This window comes from Papilio polytes, unplaced genomic scaffold (genome assembly GCF_000836215.1).
Source record: "Papilio polytes unplaced genomic scaffold, Ppol_1.0 DF824270.1, whole genome shotgun sequence".
Lineage (NCBI taxonomy): Eukaryota > Metazoa > Arthropoda > Insecta > Lepidoptera > Papilionidae > Papilio > Papilio polytes.
In genome coordinates this window covers 934,663-961,167 of record NW_013524934.1, presented here as the reverse complement: position 1 = coordinate 961,167, position 26,505 = coordinate 934,663, and the positions used below count along the sequence as shown (strand labels likewise).

At 37.4% G+C, this 26,505-nt stretch overlaps 1 protein-coding gene and 1 non-coding gene across 9 annotated transcripts in view; one reads left to right on the top strand and one right to left on the bottom strand.

The window, feature by feature from the left end:
- The window catches only part of LOC106104284 (rho guanine nucleotide exchange factor 16), a 59,598-nt gene extending 33,803 nt beyond the window's left edge, over positions 1–25,795 (top strand). For 2 of the 8 annotated variants that reach the window (XM_013284289.1, XM_013284298.1), the window contains exons 4-18: positions 11,538–11,758; positions 12,157–12,307; positions 12,929–13,397; positions 13,835–13,893; positions 16,559–16,667; positions 20,345–20,492; positions 21,930–22,083; positions 22,161–22,343; positions 22,422–22,626; positions 22,731–22,899; positions 23,434–23,573; positions 23,832–23,981; positions 24,057–24,195; positions 24,550–24,751; positions 25,141–25,795. In XM_013284289.1, coding sequence (XP_013139743.1) covers positions 11,538–11,758; positions 12,157–12,307; positions 12,929–13,397; positions 13,835–13,893; positions 16,559–16,667; positions 20,345–20,492; positions 21,930–22,083; positions 22,161–22,343; positions 22,422–22,626; positions 22,731–22,899; positions 23,434–23,573; positions 23,832–23,981; positions 24,057–24,195; positions 24,550–24,751; positions 25,141–25,307 — 2,666 coding nt within the window. In that variant the 3' untranslated portion in view covers positions 25,308–25,795. Of the gene's footprint in view, positions 1–4,127; positions 4,343–7,226; positions 7,897–8,417; positions 8,643–11,537; positions 11,759–12,156; positions 12,308–12,928; positions 13,398–13,834; positions 13,894–16,558; positions 16,668–20,344; positions 20,493–21,929; positions 22,084–22,160; positions 22,344–22,421; positions 22,627–22,730; positions 22,900–23,433; positions 23,574–23,831; positions 23,982–24,056; positions 24,196–24,549; positions 24,752–25,140 lie in introns of those variants that run through there. The other 6 variants (XM_013284339.1, XM_013284330.1, XM_013284321.1 and 3 more) reach the window with 6 other exon arrangements.
- On the bottom strand, positions 12,560–12,631 carry Trnae-cuc. The gene has a single exon. It is a non-coding gene; the product is annotated as a tRNA-Glu (tRNA).
- Positions 25,796–26,505: the final 710 nt, after the last annotated feature.

The window sequence follows — 26,505 nt, the reverse complement described above, 5'->3', positions numbered from 1 at the left end:
CTATAACTTCGACTCTACTTTTAAATATCTTCATTTTATACTTACACATGAATTACATCAGTATCCTTGTATAGCCTATGTTACAAATAAGAAGTAATTGTACACAAATGTAGCACATAACACTTTGTAATAAGAACCATAATCGCGTCCTTGTATCTCATGTTGAGTGCGTGTACACATCCTTGACCTTAAAAGTAGGCTCGCGTTACAAATAGCCGCGAGTATCCAGTGTAGCATGACTCTAAAATAATTGACTCGGTTCAATAAACTTGTGTGTATGTTGCCAAGAGAGGTCAGTGTATGCTGGTCGGGATGACCAAACACTGCAACGATTTGTGCAATTCGTCATGACCGATCGTTTCGTAATGGCGGCGGTCGGATTACGTTAAATAGACTGTGAACATTAGTTGATATTCTGAGAAATATTAGACGCTAGTTCTATTTCAAATCACCTCTCACTATCTCTTATTTAAAGTAAAATAAAGCAATTTTTATGCAGTACTAGTTACAATAAAGAAAATCAAAAGTAAGTAGCCTATGTGTTCTTTCCAAACTATCCTATACATCTGTACCAATCTCTATCAGTACCAATTTTTATCGAAATCCATTCAGCGTTTAGGCTACAAACTCTAACAAACATCCATCCATCTAAACTTTCGCATTTGTAATATTAGTAATATTGTTAAGAATGAGTTCGTTGATGTCTTTTACATGATAATCAAGTTTCAAATTATTTAAACTTTTGTGAATTTTAAAATACAAGTTAGTTAAATAGCGGCAAACTCACATTTTGCATTCCGTACACTAAAACACTTAAAATTTAAGTAACTTATTTTTCATGTTGTAGATATGTTGTCAAGAACTTAGCTACGAAAACTACACTTGTTTTTTATATATGACAATAACTTGATCTTTCATTTCCGCGTCATTTCTCATTCATTGCTTAATATTGAAACTAGTTATACCTGTTGTGAAAGGCCTATCCTTTCTGCGAACTCGTTTAGACTCGTGTTTGAAGAAAACAAAATCCTACCATAAAACAAAACAACGCAAAACAAAGGACGCACTGAAAACTTCAAGCAGTCTCTTGAAATCATTATATTTTTATTTATTTGGAAAACTCACAGCCTAAATCTATACTATTATAATAAAAGCATAAACACACATTTCTTTGTTGCCTAAGATGTCAGCAATTACAGCATATTTTTGAATAATTCTTTGTTTAATAAAAAGCTCTACACTTATGTCATGCTTTAGTTTATATATTTTCATGTCATTAAGGTTAGGGGGTAAATATTTTGGATAAAAACCCTAATGTGGGAAAGAGACCATAAGTTGCTGCCAACATCAAAGAAGCAAGATTTCCAAGGTTTGTCATGTCATGTCATTTTGACATTTGCTATTGATAATATGACAAATGTAAACAATAAAATAAATCATAATTTCATGCGGATGAAGCCGCACGGGAACAGCTAGTTAACTATAAAAAAGATAACTGTGGGCCAATAAAAAGTTTTCACTTAGCCCTAACATAACACAAAAGACCTTTAGGCTAAAACTTTGACTCTCTACATTATATTCTCTTCTCTTTCACATTAAGGATTACAAATGAAAAGTCAAATTGTAATGAAAAATGTTATTTAATAGTTCTATTATCTATAATAGTATGTTATACAATACGGTAAAGGAATTACAATCCAAGCCGGACATATAAGATTGTAGTCTGAGAGCTGTCGCGGTACGATCATCGAAGCACGACCTACTCGTAAAACAAAATGGCGTACTCCCTTACAAAATAATTGTATAAACATACTGCAGCACTCAGTGTTGTATATTTTAGTATAAAATAAGTATGATGAATATACACAAATGATCTTAGTAACTTAACACCTCTGAGTTATCAAATAGAATGCACATTGAGGTTATCTTTGTTTACAAGACAGGCTTAATTTTAATATAGTAATATTTAATTTACTTTAAAAATATAATAACACTAGCTGTGCCCGTGCGATTTCATCAGCATAGAATTATTTTATTGTTTACATGTGACAAATTGTCAATTGCAAATGTCAACATGACACAACATGGCAATCTTGCTGCCTTGATGTTGGCAGCAACTTATGGTCTCTTTACCACATTAGGGCTTTTATCCAAAATATTTACCCGTAAGTTTAATGGCGTGAAAATATATAAGCTAAGGCGTGACGTAAGTGTAGGGCTTTTTCTTAAAACAAGAGTTATTTAAAAACATGCTGTAATTGCTGACATCTTAGGCAACAAAGAAGTGTGTGTTTACGGTTTATTATAATAGTATAGATTATGATGCCAATAAAAACGTTGTAACTAATCGGTAAAGAAATAAGTCAAAATTAAACAGTGTCTAAAATTTTAATTAGTAGAGTTCAATGAACTCTGCATTTTTAATTATGCTCTTAAAATTACCAGTTCTAACAATGTTTTTTTTTTTATAAATAAACCTAGGCAATACAAATTTTATTTTCCGCCCGTGACTCAGTCCGCGCGGAATTAAAAAAAAACAAAAGCGAGTAGCCTATTTGTTCTTCCAGACTATCCTCCACATGTATACCAAATTTCATCGAAATCCATTCAGCCAATTAGCCTACATACTATATACAAACATCCATCCATCTAAACTTTCGCATTTATAATATTAGTATGATACAGTAATTTAGTTTGTTAACATTTAATTAAAAAGTAAATTTAATTGTAATAAGATATTACCTTATTACGAGGTATTAGTAATGCAAACTAGATATGAGGAAATTCCGCAGTCGATCACGTAATTTCCTTCATAAAGTAACAGGAACATCAGTGTCGCTCGACTAGATGAAAACTTGATTAGAATGGCTAATACACGACAGAACATTCAACTCAGGACTAACTTTAGGGATGTCAGTACTAAGAAAAATAATTGTATTTTTCCTCCACAAACTTCGAATTTAATAATAAATTTCAAATCTATAAATGACAATGTAAGGACAGTTTTAACTCTAATATTATAAAGGTTTAAAAAACTAAATTACTCTTGAATTATTGTCTATTGTATTGGCTTGTATATGTAAGGGAACTTAAAAGACTATCGACAACCCTTTTTTTTCCGAAGGGGTATGCTTTCTGTATACTCCATGCCTCGGGGCAGACACGTGAGTTATGTGGGACTCTCCCCCCCTAGTGGGGGGCATACCGCACTAAACCCCTTCGTTCCCTCCTGGCCATTGTGTGGGGCGCCACGGGATCGCTTGCGCTTGCCACCGCGACGCCCCACTGACCGCCCCGGGAAGGGGCCCTCGGTGCGTCCCAACGAGTTGGGACACCAGCTGCACCCTATGGCGCTCCTCGGAAGACGGCACCGTGCAATGCGGGCTCAGAGAACTATCGACAACCCTAGCCCAGATTTGTCTAACGTAGGCACAGAATTCGAACGTGGGATCAATTATTCAATTGCTCCAGTTTAAGAATTCATGTTACGTCACATCTCTACAATTGTTACGCACTGTTATACACTTTTTAACGTATTCCGATGCAACGAATTTCACAATATATAACGATGAAATATTAGTTCCTGGTATTGGGCATTTAAATAAATATAGATTGGCTTTTTATAAATAAAATTGTGTGGATAACAGCCATATTCATTTATTTGTAGTGCTAATTTATGCGCGTTATCGTTCATGATTTATCAATGTCGTTGTTCAGTTGTTTGACCAGTTTTCTAATTCTTATGAATTATTGATTACTTTTAAGATCAAAGTCACTTGCTTTATTTGTAAAGAGTAGTAACAAATTTATTTAAATCATATTGAAGAAATATAAAACGAGGGAAAAAATATCCAGTCATTTACTTCGATGGTTTTATTTACTTTTTATACATAGGTCAGTAGAAGTTTTTAGACTTTCTATGTCTTAAGTAAACCATAGCAAACTTCTCTATGTTAGTGTTCTATTAAACGAGATAATATTATTAATAATTACATTATTAAATTAGAAAGGATTGGTGGGTAAGGATACCGTAAATGTTAAGATCAGAAAAAACACGTTTAAAGGGGTGAGACAAATATGGCTTTTGTCGGCGTCTGAGCACTGGCCGTGGGAGGGGGCCGAGCGCTCGCAAGTTAGCCCTGCGCCCGCGCACCTCGCCGGACGTGCGCCGCGCCTCCACGCGCCACCTCGCCTCTGTGAAAGTAACTAAAACAATGAAACAGTGAACAAGTTTTACATTAGACATTCTGTATTTATACTACTCTTTGATGGAAATCGTCATTTGTTTTTAAAAATAAAGTGTCGCAAAAATCAAGTGCATCGAATTCTATTTGTTTTAAATGTAAATAACTGTGCTAAGCTTTCTATGAGTTTGTTCTTTATCAGCTAATTGGATTTTATCTCTTGTCACGCATCGTTTCGCTACATTAAAGTTACAATGTTTGCTCTTAGTTGAGCATTATCTATTGTTTTCACGGCGTTCCGTTTACCGTAAACCTCATTCCGCTTACCGGCAAATATTACATTATTAACTTAGCGCCAACTTAACCTCAACAAATCATATTTTATTCTTTGTTTTCAACTTTATAAATAGCATACTGACGTCATAAAGTGGCCGGTGTTATTGTTAAGTTGTCTACTTAAATGCCACTTAGCTAAGTAATTACATATATGTAGCGACAACGGTCTCAGTCGTTGGAATTCAATGCAAATCATTGTCGATGTATAACTTAAGACTTAAGTCCGAATTTTCAATTGTCACGCCATCTGTCATCCCACGCCGTCTGTACTTGACCAAGCGAATCATTAGCATTATGTTAAGTTTAATTAACTTATACAATAAGTTACGTTCAGAATTAGACGTCCATTTATTATAAACTAGCTTTCGCTCGCGACTCCGTCCGCGTGGAAATAGAAAAAAACAAAAGTGAGTAGCCTATGTGTATTTCCAGACTGTCCTCTAGATTTGTACCACATTTCACCGAAATCCGTTCAGCCGTATAGGCTACAAACTCTAACAAATATCCATCCATCTAAACTTTCGCATTTATAATATTAGTTAGATAGTCTTATAGCGTTGTTTTTTTAATATGTTTGGAATAGAACCAATAAAAATTCGATTAAAACTTCAACTTTTGTGAAAGCATTAACAAATAAGGTTTTGAAAATGTAAACGTAATATTTTCTACGTATTTTCCTCTCCAAAAAAAACCAAACAAAACATATAGAAATCGTTTTGCATTAAACATCACACGTATTTGTGATGCAGGTGTAGGAACGACGTGGAACATGAAACTTCAATAACAAAGTTCGTATGCGGAACTCTATTCGTCCGGAATTCACGATTCGATTTATTTACTGGTTTAATTGATCAATATTCATTGATTTACAAATTGTGCATTCAAGTGCAATACCGATTATTTATGTAAAATGCATAGAAAAGTTAGAATTGTAACCTTAATTACTTCCTTGGTTAATTTGGAATAACTACTAATATTATAAATGCGAAAGTTTAGATGGAGGGATGTTTGTTAGTGTTTGTAAACGGCTGAACGGATCTACATGAAATTCGACACAAATGTAGAGCATAGTCTGGAAGAACACGTAGGCTACTTTTTTCCCGGAAATAGTTACGGTTCCCATGGGATTCGTTAATTTTGTATTTTAATGTTTACTCGATAATTCTGCAACGGTTCAACCTATCTTATTGAAATTTGGCACAGATATAAAATAAAGTCTGAAGTACACATGGGATAAGGTTCATCCCCGAAAAATGTACGGTTCCCAAGTGGTTTTTGTTTTAATTTACATTGTTCGTCTGTTTTCTAATACCACGCAGACAAAGTCGATGGCAACAGCTAATTTGGAATATTTTTTTTGTTATTTGATAAACATTTCATATATCATTTTCCATAAAAGTATTGAAAAGTGACAAAAATAAATCCTAATGGTATTGACATCAGTAAAGTGGTATCAAAGTTTTCAGAACTGTTTTTTTAAACCACAGAATTTGAAAGTTCAATATCTACATCCGTGTCGAATACCTTCTTGACTTTATTACAATTTTAGATTGTGACTAATGCTCCAACGAACATTTTGACTGAAGTAACAAATATAATTATAACGGGGAAAATATTTATGCAACGTTATTTAACAAGAAAGGTACCATCATATATCCATTTCAATTCGATTTCATAGCATTTCAAAATCTAAAGTTATTGATTCGAAAAAGAATTTGATTAATGGAAATCTTTAGTAAAAGAAACATTATGTAATATTTCGTTCGACAAAAGTTTTAATATAGATTTTTGCCGAAAGTGTAAAATATACTGCTATCCTTATCATTCTTTTTGAAAAGAGAGAGACAAAAAAATAATATTGAGATTCAATTATCAATGACAATCTTTTAGGCAAACTATACGCTAGAATAGAACTTAAACATGTAGACAATAAACAACAAAGCAAAGATAATGTTGTTTTTTTACCTTTGAGAATAGAAAGCATACTCTGTGCGCTCTCTTGATGTCACAGATCTACGAGCATGCGCGTGCGTTGTAGCAGCTTAAGTTAAAGGGAATTATACAAATTATGTAACGATTTGTAAAACTCAAACCAAAATCATTGGACTCGTATGTCACTTGAGATAATCTTAATCAACCTGCGAAAAACAGAAACATAAATTGTGTTACTGTACTTATAACTTATGACTAAAAATAAGTCGTGTAATTTCGTTTAATTTTTGGCTTCTTTACCTTCTAACTTTTACAGGCGAAAATAAGATCTCTGAATGTTAACATCCATATTTTGGTATTTTCTAATTGGAACCTGTCAAGAAAACTTAGTGCTGTGAAGTCCAGTCTATCTGTCTGAAGATTCAAGTTCTTTACGTTATTATCGAATGCTGTTGTCTTTTGTTTTCAGTAAAGTAAAGTTTTTCTTTATTTTGTTCTTTTGTGGTGTATGCCATAATACCAGCCAGTAAATAGTTTCTAGTAGTGCAGCGGAACTGATGACACCTTATTGTGTTGCAACAATCACCACTCTGATTGCATAGCTAACAAGCGATATGTCATGTTAAAATTATACCAGTCTAGTTCTTTTCTGCATTCACGTAAGCCATAACAATATTAAGAGAAACAGATTTTAAATACGTATACCTTATCTAATATCAGCTACAGAATGTACAGACTAATTAACAAATACATTCTATGGTGCTAAATATTAATGTTCAAAAAATTTAACATCGAGAAAACAAAGCACAATGAATGAAAGGCCTTAACGTGTTGAGGAAAACAAACTAGCAGTGTTTTTCAAGAGCAATGTAATTCAATGTCAATAAATAGATTTATTTCGTGCGTCCTCAATGGTGTGACTGGCAACATTGTGACCAATAAAAAAGACTCAGGTTTCGTGGCGGCGGTGAGGCGGCCGGCCGCACCGGGCGACCCTGAGCGCAGCTGCCGGGGACTTGCCACTTTACTTCGACTCGACTCGAATAGTCGACCGAATACTTGCCGAGCATTTGGACATCGATAACGTTTCTGGTTATTAATCGACCAATCTTTTTTGTATAACTCTTTGACAACTCCTACTATCGGTTTTCCTCTCGATTTAAGATGTAAAATCGACCAGGAAACTCGAACACTCCTTAATCAAAGTGCGCTTAGTTCTTGTGTTACACTGTAAATGGATAAACAGCTGACGACTTCCATCGCAGACTGCGGCGTGCAACTTCCGCGTCGAGTGTTGTTCGTAAAGACTTTGTGAAAGTGCAAGTGATGTAGTGAAGTGATAAAAAATGGTGAAAAATGGTATCGGAACGGTCGCCACAGTACGGAGTGGCGCCGCCGCTGCCCGCGAGGCCGCGGACTTTACGAAGGAATTGCGGCGATCAAGGTTCATTTTAAATTTTCGAGATAAATGTGTCGCAAGTCCTTGCTGACTCAGTATTATTGTAACAATATTGACTTTAAACTCGTCCGACCAGTTTTCCCTTTTTAGCGCCCGGTGCGTAATGTTTGCTAATCAATTCCGTTGCATTGCAAGCTGATATTGACACAGCAACTGTAGCTCGAGCGCATAGCTCGCCGGTCATTAACTGGGCTGACAGTTTATATATCTAACTTGACTAATACAATCTACTCGTAACTTCTAACTTAACATCATAAATGCGAAAGTTTAGATGGATGAATGAATGGATGTTTGTAAGAGTTTGTAGCCTAAATTGCTGAAAGGATCTCAATGAAATTTTGCAAAGATGTAGAAGATAGTCTGGAAAAACACATAGGCTACTCACTTCCACTAATCTCAGTAGATAGGACAAATTACCATTTAGTCACATACAAATCATCACAGACGAGTTTAAAGTCAAATTCAACAACCAGCAAACGTACCTTGACCTGCCGCAATTCCCGTAGTTTCCGTTACATCACCGACGAAGGTGTACATCGAGACGAGCGCGAAGTCAGCACACTACAGCGCCAACGACGAACAGACCGGGAGGAGAGTCCGACGCGGACTCAACGATGACTTCGACGACAGAGTGACAGTTATTAAAGTGTTGGATCAAACGTGCTGGCTGTGCATCCGGACTGTACTGCAAGATGGCGAGATCGAGATCCAAGATCTTGTTGCATTTATCGGTAACTATTCGAAAACAAACAAGTTATATCTCGTTTACAACAATCCATTGTTGTATTTAACTCTTCAATTCCTAAAATACAATGCGTATTGGAAATGCGGAAATTATTTGCAATAATAAATTTCAAACGTGATTTAGTAATAACCAAGTAAACTTAGATACTCAATTAATTTGAACGTTAAGGCAAGGACAAACTATATCCTTTTCGTGATTGCAATCCATCGTAACTTCAGTTCAGATATGTTTTGAAACCCAAAGCTTTTGAAACTAGACACCCTCAATATAGTTTTCACTTGTAGTTAGCGATATCTATCAGCTGAAATTGTGGAATAATTAATTAATGTAATTAATAGTACTCACTGAAAGTTAATGGTAGCTACCTCTTGTCTTGTTCAAACATAAACACGGTAGGAAGGGAAAGAAATGCTTACTGAATTTAAACATTATTATTGTTAGTCACTGCAGTGTTTTTATTTGGTGTTATTTATTGTTAGTATATTTTGTGTTATGACAAGTACCAAAGTCTCAGCAACGCCTTCAGTTGTTACTAACCATTCGTCAACACGATAATAAAATGACACCGCATCGTCCTTCGTAAACCGCATACATTGCTATCATTAATCACATAACCTTATGTCACAGAGACAAAAGACTACGACTTATGTCTGTTTATATAATTTTTTTCCGTTGTTTTTAAAATTCATATAGCATTGATTGTGAATGAATGTGGCTGTTTTGATTGAACGCCTTTGTATTCGACGCGAGCGACCTGATGTTTGTCAATAATTCTCTATGCTGGATTATTTTCTATTGTTACATTGCCAGTTCTCGTGTAGGTGTCAAGTGAACACGCCGTGTCATGTGGAGCTGATAGTGTTGAAGCCTAGTGGCATATTGTATGGAAGTGAAGTTAGGAAACCAATATGAAGATAATATACACAGCGCAGGGACAGGATTCGATAACGGAATGGTGTTTGCTGAATAGTTTCAACAGTGAAGCGAGGGTTTACGCTACCGTGTCATACTCCAGTTTGCCATTTCGGAACATATTTAGCAGTAAGGAACCTATCAATTGTTATCAATTGCTTGGTCTTATAGTAGATTTGGAAAGGACTTTAAGATTCGATTACTTTTAAATACTTTTTTTTTAATTTCTTATTTTTCAAAATTCCTTGTTTATGTTCTGCTTTTGTAATTCCATATTATTCTTAGTTTTTTTTATCAAAAAATTTTGTTTTAAAAACATCCCAAAGTATTATTTACTTACTCTTCTACTTTTCCAATTTTTTAACTATTTGTCAAATAGATTTTTGTACAGACAGACAAATTTATTATAATATAGAATGCTCCTCTAGTATGTTAAAGAAATTCATATACTATAACATCATCCATAGTAATAGTGAAATAATTCAGTTTTTTTTTTTATATGTGCTTTTTAAAGAACAATAAATAAATTCATTTTGATTACAAAGTTTGGAATTAATTACGTGTCTTTAGGTATCCTTACGTTATGTTCACATTACTATTGGATATTTATAATAACAAATATTTATATTCAATAATCATATGAATGACCGCGGTGAATGAAAGTATCTCATTTAGATCAACATATTTATTAAAAAATATAATAATAATGTATTGATGTTGAGAGCCTTGCATTCTTGAACGCGAGTAGTCATTGGAATTCTTGCCATTGTGCCACGGTATAACAAAGGGACAAAAGCAGGTTACTTTTATAAATATTTAGAATCGCAATAATTAGAAATAGTGAAAATTCTTCATTGATGTTATTACTGTTTGTGTGTGCGTTTAGATGCTGTTAGTGTTTTGTTTTGTGTTACAACATGGCGGACTGTGGTTTTATTAAAGTTTTATGTGCCAATTGAAGCAAAAAAGTAAAAGATTACGACATTATTACAAAGAATTTTCGCATAGTTCACGTTGAATAAAACTTTTTTGATTATTTATCAATCTATTATCAATAAACTGATCAATCTAGCTGGCTTTTTGTAAATACAACCAATTCTAAGAGTGACCAACTCTACGATTTAGCCACGACATTTATTATCTACATAAAGTATTGTAGGAAATGTTATTAGAATTTATAGGTTATGTTAGTGTACATTCAACAGATTCACTAAACGCTCGCGCACTTGCGTCAGCCGAAGCATGTCGCCACTTGGTACCGGCAATTTGCGTTTATGTAACCGCCCAGTACCGCACCCTTGACATTTTATCCGGCGCATTCTCACTTTCCGATACGTAGTTTTCGGTTTTTGTCAAAATGTACTCGTGCAAGGAAAAATTTAAAGAAGTATAGTTGAGGAAATATATTTCCAACCTATCTATAATTTTTTGATCTTAAGAGCACAACTGTTATGTGATTGTCGATTGTTTTGCAGTCGATTCAACTGTTTAGTTGCACAACTAAAAGTCAAGTAGTGAGCACACCTCGATATAAGCTCAAATTAATCAAAGCAAGTCAACAGTTGTGCGATAGTTTAGTTTCAAATGTGGTAAATGAATTTAATTCTCCGACACAACAGGTAAACCCTGACATCAAATTTTGTATTAAAAAAAATCCAGTAACTAAACTGCAGGTGAAGCACGTTGCAGACATGAAACATGTCCACGGTTACCACACCGGGTGACGTCACTTGACGTAACGTTTTGACCCACTTATTTTATCATGGATCTTTGAGCACAATAGGATTTGTTTCTGTACGTATTATGTACACAACGCTATGAAGATATTGGCTATCTGTAATATCACACTTATGGTAAAAAAATATGTATTTAGTTTAATCTCGAGAAAGAGGTTTTCAAAACTATGAGTTAATTTATACAATAACATCCTAAAAAATTAATTCAGCAATCTTATTATTTTTAATTCCAGATGGAGACAGCAGTGATTCGGGACATTTCTACGAGTCGCTGGAACCTGCGCCGCCTGTACCTGCACACCCGAACCACGTGGCCCACATGGCACACACACACGACACGCACGTTGCCCACTCCGCCCACGGTCCCCAAGCAAGCTCAGCATCACACATGCTGCCCCTCGAAGATGACTTCGATTCATTCGATAGTGACACCGACTCAGAAGACCATGAGCAGGTGAGATAAATCTTACATTATAAATGCGAAAGTTTAGATGGATGGATGTTTGTAGCCTAAACAGCTGAACGATGAAATTTGTCATAGATGTAGAGGAAAGTCTGGAACAACACATAGACTACTTCCTTTTTTTTAATTCCACGGAGATGGGGTCACGGGCGAAAGCTAGTAAATAAATAAAATAGACATAAGGTTTGCTAGCCATTGATCTAAGGTAGTTCGCTGATGATTAAGGGGGAAGGGATGGTAGTAAGGGGCGCATTACCTGACGACCAACATTATCAATTTGTGTACAAAATGCGTATAACCGTGTTTGTTTAACTACTGGACGATTTCAAATATTATTAAATAAATTGAATTAAGATGTAAAAATATAAATGGATCGTATTTCATTTCAGTCGGGACCCACACGCACCGCTCCGGAAGTGCCGTCCACGAGACTGCCCACTCCGCCCAACGGCGGCGGGCCCTACACCCTCACTAAGATCGCCAACGCCGCACAGAAGAAGATGAGACAAATCAAACGCAATCTCACTAAAAGATATACAGGTGAGATGATTTTCAACACAGATTTCTATAGTTTATCGTGTTTATTGTTGTTATATACAGAGTCAATCACACTCGTGATTCATAATTGTGGGTATAACGTATTAGAATGAAGTGTATTCTTTCCTGGAAAATTCGTTGATTTTTTTGTTTGCATAAATTTTTCGGATTGGTTAAAAATAATTCGGATATTTCAAATAAAATTAAATTTCTTTAAAACAAAATATATTTTTCACAAAATGAACAAAAAGAGATTTCCGATACCGGGAATCGAACCCGAGCCTCCTGGGTGAGAGCCAGGTATCCTAGCCACTAGACCATATCGGATGATGAATGACGTAACAAAAATAATTAAACCATCATAAATTTATTACATAAGTAATATTTTGCTTTGTAAAGTTTAACAATCATCTTCAAAACCAGATTAGTCATATTGTATGTGGGCGCGACCACCAAATACGAAGTTGTCAAACCGAAACAGGTGCCAGTGTCATTTTTTGGAAAATAGACTAAATCAGGGTCAATAAAAAACAAAACAAGTCACAATTATTGAACCTGTTCCATATTATTTCACATAATAACCAAAATACAATTTATTTTTAAATAAATTATCATTTGTTTCAGTGGCAATGGACGGCAAGCCATTCGCGAAACCCACACAACAGAACGGAACCTACGACATACCTAAAGCCAAAATGAGATCACCTATCTACGCCAATTACGAGAGACCCGATCTACAGACTAATTACACAAATATCGCCTTCAACGAAACTAGAAACTTAAGCACTAAAAGCGATACCACCATAACCAAGGTCGGCATCAAAGAGGAGGGTAAATCTACAAGTGGGGATAAAAGACACAGTAATTGCGAGCAAGGATCACCACAAGAGAAGCCCACTACGCCCACGAATGAAACCAAAAAGGACACTGGAACTCTTTCGCGGAAGACGTACTTCTCATTCAAGTCACGGTTCAGGAGAGCATCCTCGATGGCGGTGGACCTCAATTCGGAAGTTCCGAGCGCGCTCAAGATCACCAACTCCACGTTTTACTTAACAGACTCTATGGACGGTGACTCCGGATTCAGCAACTGGTCTGTATTTAATTATAATCTATACTTCTATATATCTTTTCTATATTAAAGCGTAAACACATACTACTTCGTGGCGCATGATGTCAGCAACCCCAGTTTATTTTTGAATAACTCTTTCTATAACAAAAAGCCCTACACTTACGACACGCTTTGGGCTATATATTTTCACGCTATTAAACTTAAAGGTAAGTAAATTAGAAAAAAACCGTCATATGGGAACGATACTATAATTTACAAATCTGCCAACATTAAGAAAGCAAGGTTATTATGGTAACGGTAATTATGACATTTACAATTGAGAATTTGACAAATGTAAAAAATGAAATAACGTTTGTATAATGTCATGCGATCTAGCTGTTGCTAGTTTTATATAATTCCCTAAACTATGAAACTATTTGACATTTGAACTTGTCGTTAATACTTCTCTATTCTTACAGCAGCGACAGTGGCGCCACCAACACTGACACTCTCTCCGCGTCATCCCGACGGCGTGACGGTACGCGCGCGTGGGCGGAGTCCTCCCCGTGCCTGGCGCCCCCGCTGGAGCGGCCCGCGCAGCCGCCCCCGCCGCCTCCCGCCGTCCCGCCCGCCCCGCACCTGCCGCCCGCGCCCCCCGCGCCTCCCGCGCCACGCACCCCGCACGCGCCATTCCCGCCCCACGTGCCGCCCGCGCCACACGTGTCGCACGCGCAGCACGCGCCCCACGCGCAGCACGTGCCACACACTGACCTTAGCGCTGTCAATGAAGGTAACGTGCAGGCGTCAACTGGACTCGCAGCATTACTGACCAAAACTACAAAGTAAACACAAATTAATATGGAAGAAACATAGAAACGGCAAATTCAAATGACAAAATTTAATACCTAATATTGGCTTATATCCGGATTTTTAATACTAAATTTCATTTTACACTAGAAAACTTACACACTTGTACTCGCAAATACTTACGTTATTTTACGTGAAATGTCACAAAAATGAAAATGCTGTTACATTAGCATTTAACAATACTTATTTCCATGGTAAATTCTTCTTTCATATAAATTAAATCTCAGGAACTTAAGATGTACACCACTATTAAGGTTTGAAAGATAGTGTGCGCGAAAACGAGTCATTTCTGTTCTGAAATCAAAGGGCAGTGAGTTATAAAGAAGATTTAAGATTTCAGTTGACGTCTGTCCGTATCGTCCATGTCTTCTCAAGAAAATTCATCGAAGTATTTATAAATTAAATCAACAGACAGCAAAGTAAACGGAGACAGCGCTAAATGAAGGTCAGAGCTCCGAATGCTGATAATAACTAATATAAATTACTTTGGTCATTTCTTTAATTAATTAAATTTCATCGAGAACCAAAAACACGAATATTTTTTTTAATCACTCAATAGCTATGAAACTGGCTGGAATTTTGTTCGAATTCAAAAAACAAAGAATTTAACCGATAAGACTAATGCATTTTTGGTCACTTAAAAACTCTTTCGTAACCTTACTTTTACTTTTTTCTCGATTTATCTTTTTTTCTGAGAGTTTTTACATATTATATCTGGTCTTTTGAAAACCAAGAAATATTGTAATTTCGTATATTAGTTATTTCCAGTCGCAGGAGACGTCTGGTTGCAGCGGTCATGCTTCGTGAATGTCTTAGTGTTTGCACTGTCCTTTGTATCTTTATTCTTCTTTACTTTTTCCACTAGTTTTAGTGATCTTTTCTTATCTATGTTGGCGAGGTTAACTTTTCTTTGACCTTAATCTATGACATTTAAGGTTCCGTCTTTTCTATTAGCTATCATGACTTATTTAAGATTTATTACCGCACTCAAACCTACTTAATAGTGGACGGTATTAGGTGATATTAAAAATTAAAATGGGATTGACTCGAGGTTGGTATTAACTTATACAGATTCAAAATTACACTTTATAATCACAAAGCAAAATTACTAATACAATGCAACTGGAAAAATCTTCTAACAGTCTCACTTTATAAGAGCTACAATTATAGAGGCATTATAAAAACAATTTAAAGCAATTACTCCGTGGGTCGCAAACTCAACGAAGCCATTGTCATTTGTCAGTCTATTCTTGCGCACGCGCTGTGCCACGCGATGTCAGCGCCGTCTGACGTCATCAATGTGAAATAATTGCATTTATATTATCTGTGCCCTGTCGCGATATCGCTGAATGTTTAACATGGGACGTGAGTTTTTTGTTTTCTATTCACACATAAAAAAACAAACGTTTATTCAATTTTTAATTATTAAAAATAAATCAACAGCATATTAAGATTTAAATCAATAACAAGATAAATAAAATCTATCAGTAAGCGTCTTATTAAACACTAGCTTTGAACCGTTGCTTCGTATGCGATAACTTAAAATTTATATCTATAGTACTAATAAATATATCTAGCCCATGTGATAAAGTAGCTTTTTAATAATGAAAGTTTAAAATGAGTCTAATAGTTTTTTCCAATAGTTTTATTTTGTTACGTACATAAATTCAAACATTTTTTCTTTATAATACTAGTGTAGGTTAGGTTAACTTTTCACACATGTTTACACGAATACATAAGTAAATTAAAGTAAGCGATGAGTTACAAAATTTATGTCTTAGCTTTCCTTATATCTTCAGTCTTTCTTCTTATCAGAACAAATATGCCTGTCTCGCATGACTGTCGCATGACGTGTTTGCAAAGCATCCAACCGGCCATAGAGTATTTGCATGCATTTGATGTTAGCGCCAATGCGCTGTAGTTAATACAAATATATAAACTATGCACTTACTGTACCCGCAACACCTTGTACACTGAAGGACACGAAAACTAGGACAATTTTGTGTCAAAACAAATGATATGGTTTTGAGTTTTACACTGAACACAATTTTATACACCTACTTTTGAGATTGTACTCCACGTCTTCAAACCATTCATTGTGCAAGTTTATTTTTAAGATGTATATCGCCAAATCATAATTTTTTTTGTTTATTTTAATGTAATAATATAATATTGTTCCCGTTGAAAGCTTTTATTATATTTGAAAGCACTAATTACATAAAGTTTGCAAGTAAATATAAAGTCAATTTTCTGTCATAAATAATTCAATATCGTTAAAGCAGACCTTAGGGGTGTCAATTCCATTAATAAACTGAATAAAACTTTATGATGTACAGAACTAAAGCGGCTGCTGCCCACCCTATCTCGGAAGGACAAAGGGCCGCGCACGCGCACCTCGTGGTACGCGGAGTGCGAGCCTGCACATCTCTCCACTACGCCCTCCTGGTGAGTACTCAACAACTGTTTTACTTGACTGAACATTTGTTGAAATTCAGCGCATATTTGCAACGATGGTAACAAGAGAGAATGAGTGATACGGTCTTAAGATATGAAAATGTTTTACATATTTTTGATAGTAATTCAAATGAAATCAAAATTAATACATTGTTTAATTGCAAATAATGTCTATAAAACCATCTGTCTCGTATATATACATCAAAATTGCCTCAAACACGTGTCCGAATTGACTTTGATCAAAGTAACAAAGTGTGGTGCAATCGAAGCGCAGGCGCCGAGGCCGTCAGCGCGCCGACTTTCACGACTAAGGGCCGATATACACGGACTGTTTCAAGTAATCATTATTAACACGTTCAACTGAAGGTATCGACTACTTAAAGCAGAGCTCACCATCGCAGCATGCTTCGGTAGAGAGAAATACATGTAGAAATCTCTATCTCCTCTATCTCTGACTCCCTTTGCGTGGAATTAAAAAAAATCAAAAGTAGATTGCCTATGTGTTCTTCCTGAGTGTCCTCTACATCTATGCCTAATTTAATTGAGAACTATTTAGTTGTTTAGGCTATAAACATCCATCTAAATTTAACATTTGAAATTATGATGTTAGCTTAAAAACTACAAGGTAAATATTATAATACGAACTAGTTCTTGCAACTTCTATCCACAATGGCTATCGCAACGATTGGCATTGAATCGAGCACGAGATCGTATCACAATGACCTCTTTCCCGGCTCACAAAAAACATCTCGCTTAAAAGTGGTCGCGGGGCTCGTAACTTCGCGGCCGGTTCGAGCATAACCAGTAAATATGCCGCCTGTTGAACCGGTCCTTTTCGATACGCGAATCGAACCGCAGCCCAGGCTACTGTTCGCTGTACGAATAAACGCTGAAAGGAATCTCGGCACTAATGTACCATCCCGCGTTACTCAGGAGCGATCGTGTGACGTCGTCATCCAGCCATGAGGCTGACTCACTACCCAGTTTTCCGTACCACCGTTAACTTTGGTCCAATTTATGAAACTGCGATAGTCGTAAACAATCACAAGTAAATACAAATTTATGATTGAATAGAATTGCATCAAAAGCTGTATAAAAATATAGTTATGTATAAAAATCCGCTAGGAAATAGGATATAAGGAAATTTCTTTCACAACAACAAAATAACTCACTCTAACTTAGGGGTAGGCAGATACCGTGTACCTCCATGGGTTAATTCAAACACTTCTATCTCGCTTCTATATTCCTACATCTTCTACATTAACAACGGTTTCATGTGATCTTAATACCTTAATATTAGAAAATTCAATTGTAGTTATAAAAAAATTAAATCGCTTACGCTTATGACCTGACCCTTATTTGATGCCGCAGCAGCGCGACGACGTGCATTGTGTGTTCGAACGTCTGTTCGTTTCGTTTCGCATTCGAGCGAGAAGGTTTTTGTACTACGAACGCATGCACACAGGCCTTGCTTTTAAAGTTTCAATTTATAACGTGTATTTAATACGATAAAAAGTGATTTGTTTTATTGGATGCATTATTAAAAGGTGGGATAATTTTATATTATTAAAATTCTGCTACTTTTAAATCTTTCTGTACTTTTTAATCGTTATGTTGAATCTTGGAATTACAGCTTCATAAATCTTATTTATTATTGTAGATATTACTGGCAAAGAATAAATAATTATTGTTTATATTAGACATTAGTTTTATGTCTTGTTGTCCTTCGACGGTATAATGAGTAATGCAAGTTTATTTTTCTATACGATGATTCAATGTCATAGTAAAATGTACATTTTAATCAACACAATGATTCATTAGGATATTACTCAAAACTTATAAAAATATTGTGGGGATATGTTAATTATTATTTACAATTTTTACATTTGTTTCATAGTACTATCGTAACCGTGAGTTTTCACTGTTTTATTCGTAAAAAAATATTGTTATCTCATTATTATCTGAGACAATAACCGAGGCGACAATATAATGTTGTCAGAAAAACCCCACTGGAACAACCACCGTGGATTCATCTAAGCAAAATGATATCACGGTATCCAAACACAAATAAAACGAACGACCGATAAACTGTGCTGTTGTAAGTTATAGATAATCGCAATTAAAACCTTAAAAAATTTTAACACAGCTGTTATCAGTTCATAACATTGCAGAATACTAGTGTTTCGAGAATTCACGCATGTTAAAAAGAAAACTTAACGCCAAAGGCCTTTGCCACTACTGGCTGATAGAGGCTCAGATTGCTTAAAATCTGATATTTCGAACACATATTTATTTGACGATTTACAAGAATTATGACAGGCCCTAAGTGTTGTATTAATTTATCCTAATCGAGCTGTTGCCCGCAACTTCGCGCGGTATTAGAAAACATACTAACTATATAAATTACAAAAAGCTACGTATCCCTCGGGAACCGGACATTTCTCTGGGATAAAGCTTATTTCATGTGTACTCCAGACTTTGTTTTATATCTGTGCCAAATTACAATAAGATATGTTGTACCATTGCAGAATGATCGAGTGAACTTTAAAAAACTAAATTAATGAATCCCACGGGAACCGTAACTATTCCAGGGATAAAAAGTAGCCTATGTGTTCTTTCAGACTATGCTCTAAACCTGTGCCAAATTTCATGGAGATTCGTTCAGCCGTTTAGGTTACAAACGCTAACAAATATCCATCCATCCATCTAAACTTTCGCATTTATAATATTAGTAAGATTAGTAAGAAGTAAAATTACTAAGGTTCCGTAATCTAATCACTATCGCATTAAGTTTAATTACTTTAAGAAAAAACCTTGTCATAATTCACTAACCGAGGCTATTTACTAAACGGTTAACCAAATTAATAAAATGACTTCCGTGTATATCGTTTAACCTTTTAAACGTCGCAACAAACACTAAATTTGTCATATTTAATGTTTCCACGGTTAGGCACGTCACGTGAGCTGTGACGGTGTTTATAATTCGACCGTGTGAAATTGGTGTAAACTAAAATGAACACCGTGTCTAGCTACGCACGATCTTAAATTCGTATACATTTTTTTTCTCGTGTCCGTGAGTTTGTCAATGCGTTCCTTATGTAACAAAAACTGTCAGAAGCAAGACTTTGTTATGCGTTTCCTTTATTTATAACTTGCCGGCATACCTAATGCAGTTTCGTATAAGTTAACATGTATAAAAGCAATGAATTTGCAGAAATAATTGCTAGTGGAATTGATCCCTAAATAACAAACAAAAGAACGCTAGTAACACTTCGCACAAGATAAACCAAAGACTTCTGAGTATTTTGTGGTATTCATTCAGAATAAAAAGGGACCGATAATCGTACTTCGACCTTGGACCTACGTCCTCCTGTTCCTATGTTTAGATGACGATGGAACAACCTACACATGCAAAATATAAGATTCAAAATGTATGGCGGGTCGTATTTAGCTGCGAGCTCGTGTCTGCAAGTGGGCGTCATTTGTGCCTATGCTTCCGGAACCCTTTTAGTTGTGTTGTGTAAAATTGTGCTAAGCACAACATCTCATACGAAAATCACAAAATTTGTATGGCAATATACAAATTTATGTTATTTTCTTTGAACTGTGTATTTCGACAGTGAGAACTGGCGATATCCATGTTTAAATCGGTGTTAACTTGTCCACAGGTACTCAGAGGCGGGCCTGTACCAGGGCAACGCGTCGTCGTCGTCGGGCGCGTCGTCAGGCTCCCACCCCGCCTCCCCTCTCCCGCAGCCGCACTCGCTCTTCACTCACGAGCCCCTCTACCAGTTCTACAACGCGGCCAAAGTTGAGGTAAACATTTGAGTTTTTATTGTAGCTTCAATACTTTCATTTAATAATTTGGCATCGATTCTTTGGTATCTTTGACTCCGAATTTATAAAAAAAAATTAGAACCATGGACACATAGAGATAAATACACAGGATGCTAATAATCGTATGAGCCATATTTTTTTTATCTCGTTCTACTGGATATTTCCACTTATACAATGTGTTTACATTATTTTCTTGGTATTTTACCAAAAATAAATTAAACGTTTTGATGCATTTTACGTTTTTACAATGTTAAATATCTACCAAGATTACCTAATCACACAACTCTATCAAAATAGAGCGTCTGTACGTCATTGTGACTTATTTTTTAATTTCCTGTACCCTTGTACTATAGTTATATAATATAATTCCTGCGAAATATTGATGTCTATTGAGTCTACATATTGATGTACACTTCAATTGATTTGTAGTTTCTATTCAATGCAGACGGTACTGTATCCAGCAACGGCTTTCACTTGTTTTACGTCCCTGTCTTGATTTTAAACACAGATAAAATATACTAGTAGATGTTAACCATGGAACCCGTGCAGGCGTCTTCTGACTGTGAACTGGAAAGGAACAAAAACGTTTAATAAAAATACGCCCGATGTTGTTTTTTTATTGCGGTCATTGAGAACCGCATACTTGACGGTTTTTAACCTGCATCACGGCGGTCGCCTTTCAAGGAATTGTTATCGTAATACGCATTAAATTTAATGGACACAAACTTTGCTTACTTACTGCGTCACAAATGGCGGGAGTTCTCATGAAACCGCAACAAGCAAATTAAATTAAATGTTCCACTAACTTATATTATCTTTAATATAATATAATAGAGTTTAAACAGTCTTTTTACGTTTAGATGTTTGTTTTTTTTATAGGTATTACGAAGTTTAGTTTCGTTTTTAATCTCAGAACATAAAGAAATGTAAGTGTTAATACAATAAATGAAGAAAATGATAACAGTGATTATAGCAGCTTAATCTATTGATAACCGCCAAGATCTGAGGCGTAATAAAACCGGAAAAACGCTATAAAACATGCAAAGCTGTTAATACCCTATGCGCGTAAAACGAAACGTAACGTATAATGAACAACAATTAACACGTCACTGAGGCGCTCACAAACACGTTATTTATAAATGTGTGTGTTAATTTTTATCACTTCTATTAACCTCTGGAATTGATATGGCCTTAACGTATCCTTGATATTGATCTCCATGTATGCGTTATTTATTTTCTAATTAGCAATGTACGCGCTAAACGGCATAGCTGTTATTACGTGTGCCTAATCTTGCACGCACACGATAACGTAATATTTCTTTGTATTCTTGAATAAATGTAGAAGTATGAATTAAAGAAGAAATAAATGCTCTCTTATCAAATAACGTTTAGAGTTATATTAACATTATTGCACAGTCGGCGTGTCGTGAGAGCGGCGACTCGGATTCGGACGGGTACGAGGCGAGCGCGGCGCGGGCGCGGCCCTCCGCCATGGCGCTAGTGGCGCCGCGCGGACCTGCGCGCACTCTCTGGTGCGAGGTGCCCGAGGTGCTTAACTCAGCCGTGCTCAGTGAGTAACCATCCTATGAAATAGCTACGAAACCAAATATTTAACTGTTTAATGGTATTTTTTTTATTTTGTGTTAGGCTCACTAGCGCCAGCGCAGAAGCGTTTGCAAGAAGCTAAATTCGAGGTCCTGACGTCAGAGGCTTCGTACCTGAACTCTTTGAACGTGCTAGAGGCACACTTCATCTCGCATCCCGCCTTCCGCGACCCGCACGTGCTGCCGCCACACGATTGGGATACACTCTTCTCTACCATACTACCAGGTACTTACATGACAGCTTGGCTAACTAGCGCCACGATCATCAGTTTACGTCAAATAAACATATCTATTCGTGTTGTAGTGCGCAAATGCTCGCAGCTGCTGATGATGGACCTGGAGAAGTGCTGGCAGGAGAACATCCTGCTGCAGGACATCTGCGACATCGTGCGGCGGCACGCCGAGGCACGCTTCCATGCTTACGTCAAGTACTGCGAGAACCAGGTGCTGATGGTGCGCGCGCTGCAGCGGCTGCGAGACCGACCCGCCTTCGCTAACGCACTCAAAAGGTATGCAACTGGCTCTGAAAAGTCAGTATATGATTAAGCGTTATCTCTTAAAAGTCACATTTAGTCTTCTGCGATAAAAGTAATAAATGAGGCAATATGTGCAGACTGGAGAGCCACCCTGCGTGCCAGAGCTTGTCGCTGCACTCGTTCCTGATGCTGCCGATGCAGCGCGTGACGCGGCTGCCGCTGCTGCTGGACGCGGTGCTGCGCAACCTGCAGCCCGCAGACCGCGAGTACGACGGCTGCATGCACGCGCTCGCCACGCTCAATGACGTGAGTTCACTTCACAGCGCACTAGCGCCTCTGGTGGTGGTGGTGGTTCTTGTCCTTTGTCCCCGAAGTGGAGCAGTGGGAGTCCACAGTGCGCCACTAGCTCGCTCGGTCTTGGGCTCTGCGTTTTGTCTCGGACCATGACAGCCCGATTACCTTCAACTCGGCCGCCGCAGAACGCCGCCAAGTTTGTTTAGGGCGGCCACGCTTCCTTGTTCCTTGTAGGATCCACTCAAGGACCTCGCTGGGAATGTGACTGGGATCCCGGCGAAGCGCATGGCCAATGCATAACCACTTGCGGCGTTTTATTTGTTGACAAATCGGCTGTTCTCGACAACGTGTCAGAAGTTCTTTGTTGCGTATCGTTTCTGGTCAGAAGATTCCTAGAATCTTTCGAAGGCAGCGATTGATGAAGATTTGGACCCGCTGCGTTGCAACTTTTGTCACTTCCATGTTTCACACTAGGGCCACTGCTACATGATAAGACATGAGATGTTTAATTGTAAAGATGTTGCATATTTAACTTGTGGTGTGCAGTTCGTGTCGCAGTGCAACGAGGGCGCTCGCAACACGGAGCGCGTGGAGGAGATGTTCCGGCTGGCGGCCGCCATCGAGTTCCCCGCGCACGCGCGCGCCGCGCCGCTGCTCGGCCCCGCCTGCTCGCGCAGGGACCGCAAGTATGACACACGCTAAGGCGACAGTTTCCTTGCCTACTGCCATTACTTATAATGTACTAGTTTTCGTCCGCGACTCCGTTCGCGTGGAATTAACAAAAAAAAAGTGAGTAATTATGTGTATTATGTGTTCTTCCAGTGTCCTCTACATCTATACCAAATTTCGTTGAAATCCGTTCAGCCGTTTAGGCTACAAACTCTTAACAAACAACCATCCATCTAAACTATCGCATTTATAATATTAGTATGATTACCGTCTAGACCGATCCGGTGGCTGGTGCGCTCCGGCGAGATGACGCAGCTGATCTGGAAGGCGGACGAGCTAAAGCTGACGTTCGGCAAGAAGTTCCACAAGGTGCCGCTGCACCTGTTCCTCTTTAACGACCTTCTCGTCGTCACCAAGAAGAAAGGGTAGGTTACTCCGGCATCACGTTATAACCATTTGTCTAATATTCTCAAATTGTAAATATTATGTACGTGTTGCAGCGAGGAGTCGTACCTGGCGGTGGACTGGTGCGCGCGCTCGCTGCTGGAGGTGTGCGAGGGCGCGGCCGCCCCGCCCGCCGCCAAGCACGCGCTGCTGCTCACCCTGCTCGAGAACAGGGATGCGCGCACCGTGGAGATGGTAAATAACATTCATTACGAAAAACAATCGTCATAGGAGATAAATGTCGATTTGACGCCACAGAAGAGTACTGAGAGCGTGAGCCATCTTTCGTCCAAGTAGACCGATGCCCTAGTGCACATGCCGGGAAGTCGTTGAGTGCGAAAGGCGAAGGATCGCTTACTTGTAGAATGCATTGGCGAAGTCCTATGTCGATAGACAGATAAAAGCTGATCGTGATGATAAATATTCTTTGTCTATGAATTTTAATATCCTCAAGTATCACGCTTTACTCTTAAATAATGTATGTTTTTCAATGGGCCGTTCCACCAAATTCTTTTAGAAATCTGTTTGATTGTGTGTGTGTGTGTGCAGGTGATGTCGTGTCCGAGCGAGACGGACCTGTCGCGCTGGGGCGAGGCGCTGGCGCCGCTGCGGGGCGGCGCGGGCGAGGCGGTGTACGCGGGCTGGGACTGCCCGCAGGTGGCCGCGCTCTACGCGTACGCGCCCGCGCAGCCCGACGAGCTGCCGCTCGCTGAGGGCGACGTCGTCAACGTCACGCGCAAGACCAGCGAAGGTAACACACATTCATAAACTTCCCAACTAAAAATAACAGTAAGTAGTTTTGGACAATAACATAATTGTAACAACCTTTTAATACTTCAATACTAAGTCTATGGACTGTAGCCAGAAATGGCGCGCTTATCCTTAATACTTGAATTGACATTGACAGATGTCACCGGAATCTGTACGTCAATGATCTAGTGTTGCGCCATTACACTGTCGCGATATCGATTTTTTTTATAATAGTAAGCTATGTGTTCTTTCAGACTATGATCTACATCTGTGCCAAACATCGAGATCCGTTAAGCCGTTTTACTGATACGTAGTAACAAACATCAACCAATCGTTCGGACTTAAATTATTAATGTTTTGTCTATATTAAAAGTAACTTAATTATCTAAGGTTGGTACTACGGCGAGCGCACGCGCGACGGCGAGGCGGGCTGGTTCCCCGGCTCCTACACGGTGGAGATCGCGTCTGCGCACGTGCGCGCGCGCAACCTGCGCCAGCGCTACCGCTTGCTCGCGCTCTCCGGCACTTACCTCGGACACAGGAAGCGCGCGCCATAGACTGCACAGCCACTAAGGAGGACGTAAACATCACTTCACTTCACTATAAGAACCGTACAAAGTTCACATTACAATAGGCTTGATAGACGATAGGTATTAAATATTTTCTTTCCGTGATTTAGAAGTTATAATTATAAAACAAAATGCTGTTTTAAAAAGAAAAATTAAACTATTTCGACAAAAAAGGGACCAAAAGTTTTATAAACCACATTTGAAAACAAATTAACTTGTCTAAAATTAAATTGATGACATATTTAATCACTTCTTAATGCATTTTCTTATGAACTATGAAATTTTTTAACTTTAGCTATTGCTGGTAGTCCAAGCACTGCCTTATTACCGCTTAGGATTTAAGTATTAAGTCTACTCGGTTGGTAGCTTAAGTGACTGCACCGAACTATGAATATTGGTGCATATTTATTTAGGAAGAAGACATTACAATCTAATTTGATAAAATAACGACTATTATTTGTATATATTTAAAAAAATATACATGAAATTCAAATGAAATATGAAATATTTTAAGGCTATTTTCTGTGTGATCCATTATTAAATAATGCTTTGTTTTTAAGAATTGTAATTTATGTAGAGTATTGTACAGTTACGTTTGAGATTCGCAGCAATTTATTGTACAGTATAATTTTTAATCTTTACCATAGAGTAGGTATCCGATAGCTTTGCTTGCCCGCTACATAAATTAACTAGTCAAATAGCGGACAAGGAACTAAACAAAATTGTTATATTATTGATTTATTAATACATTCCTTAATACTTTTTCATTGTAATAAAAATAGTAGGTAGTTTTAGACTTTTTAAACAATAAGTATGTCACATTAACTTCTGGATACGAGTTTATCTGTCGTTGAGATGTTTTTTTTTCGGCGACAAATACGTAATAATTGTTGTTTTAATTCTTTTGTTATTTTAATACATTAGATAACGAATTCTGGTCGAAGAGATCTAAATTTTTACGTACAAAGCTTTTGTTTTTTAATTTAGAATTGTAATATTCAGTTACCTTTTAACTTGTAAAGCTACATTATAAGAAAGATATTCGAAATCATCAAACTTTGTCTACTGAATATGCACAAAATTACTTAAGAATGTTTCAAGAAATAAGAATGTCTATATGATTTTGTACTAGTAATTACCTAAGTAAATTATTATAATTGTATATACACTTTTTTGTAACTTGCTG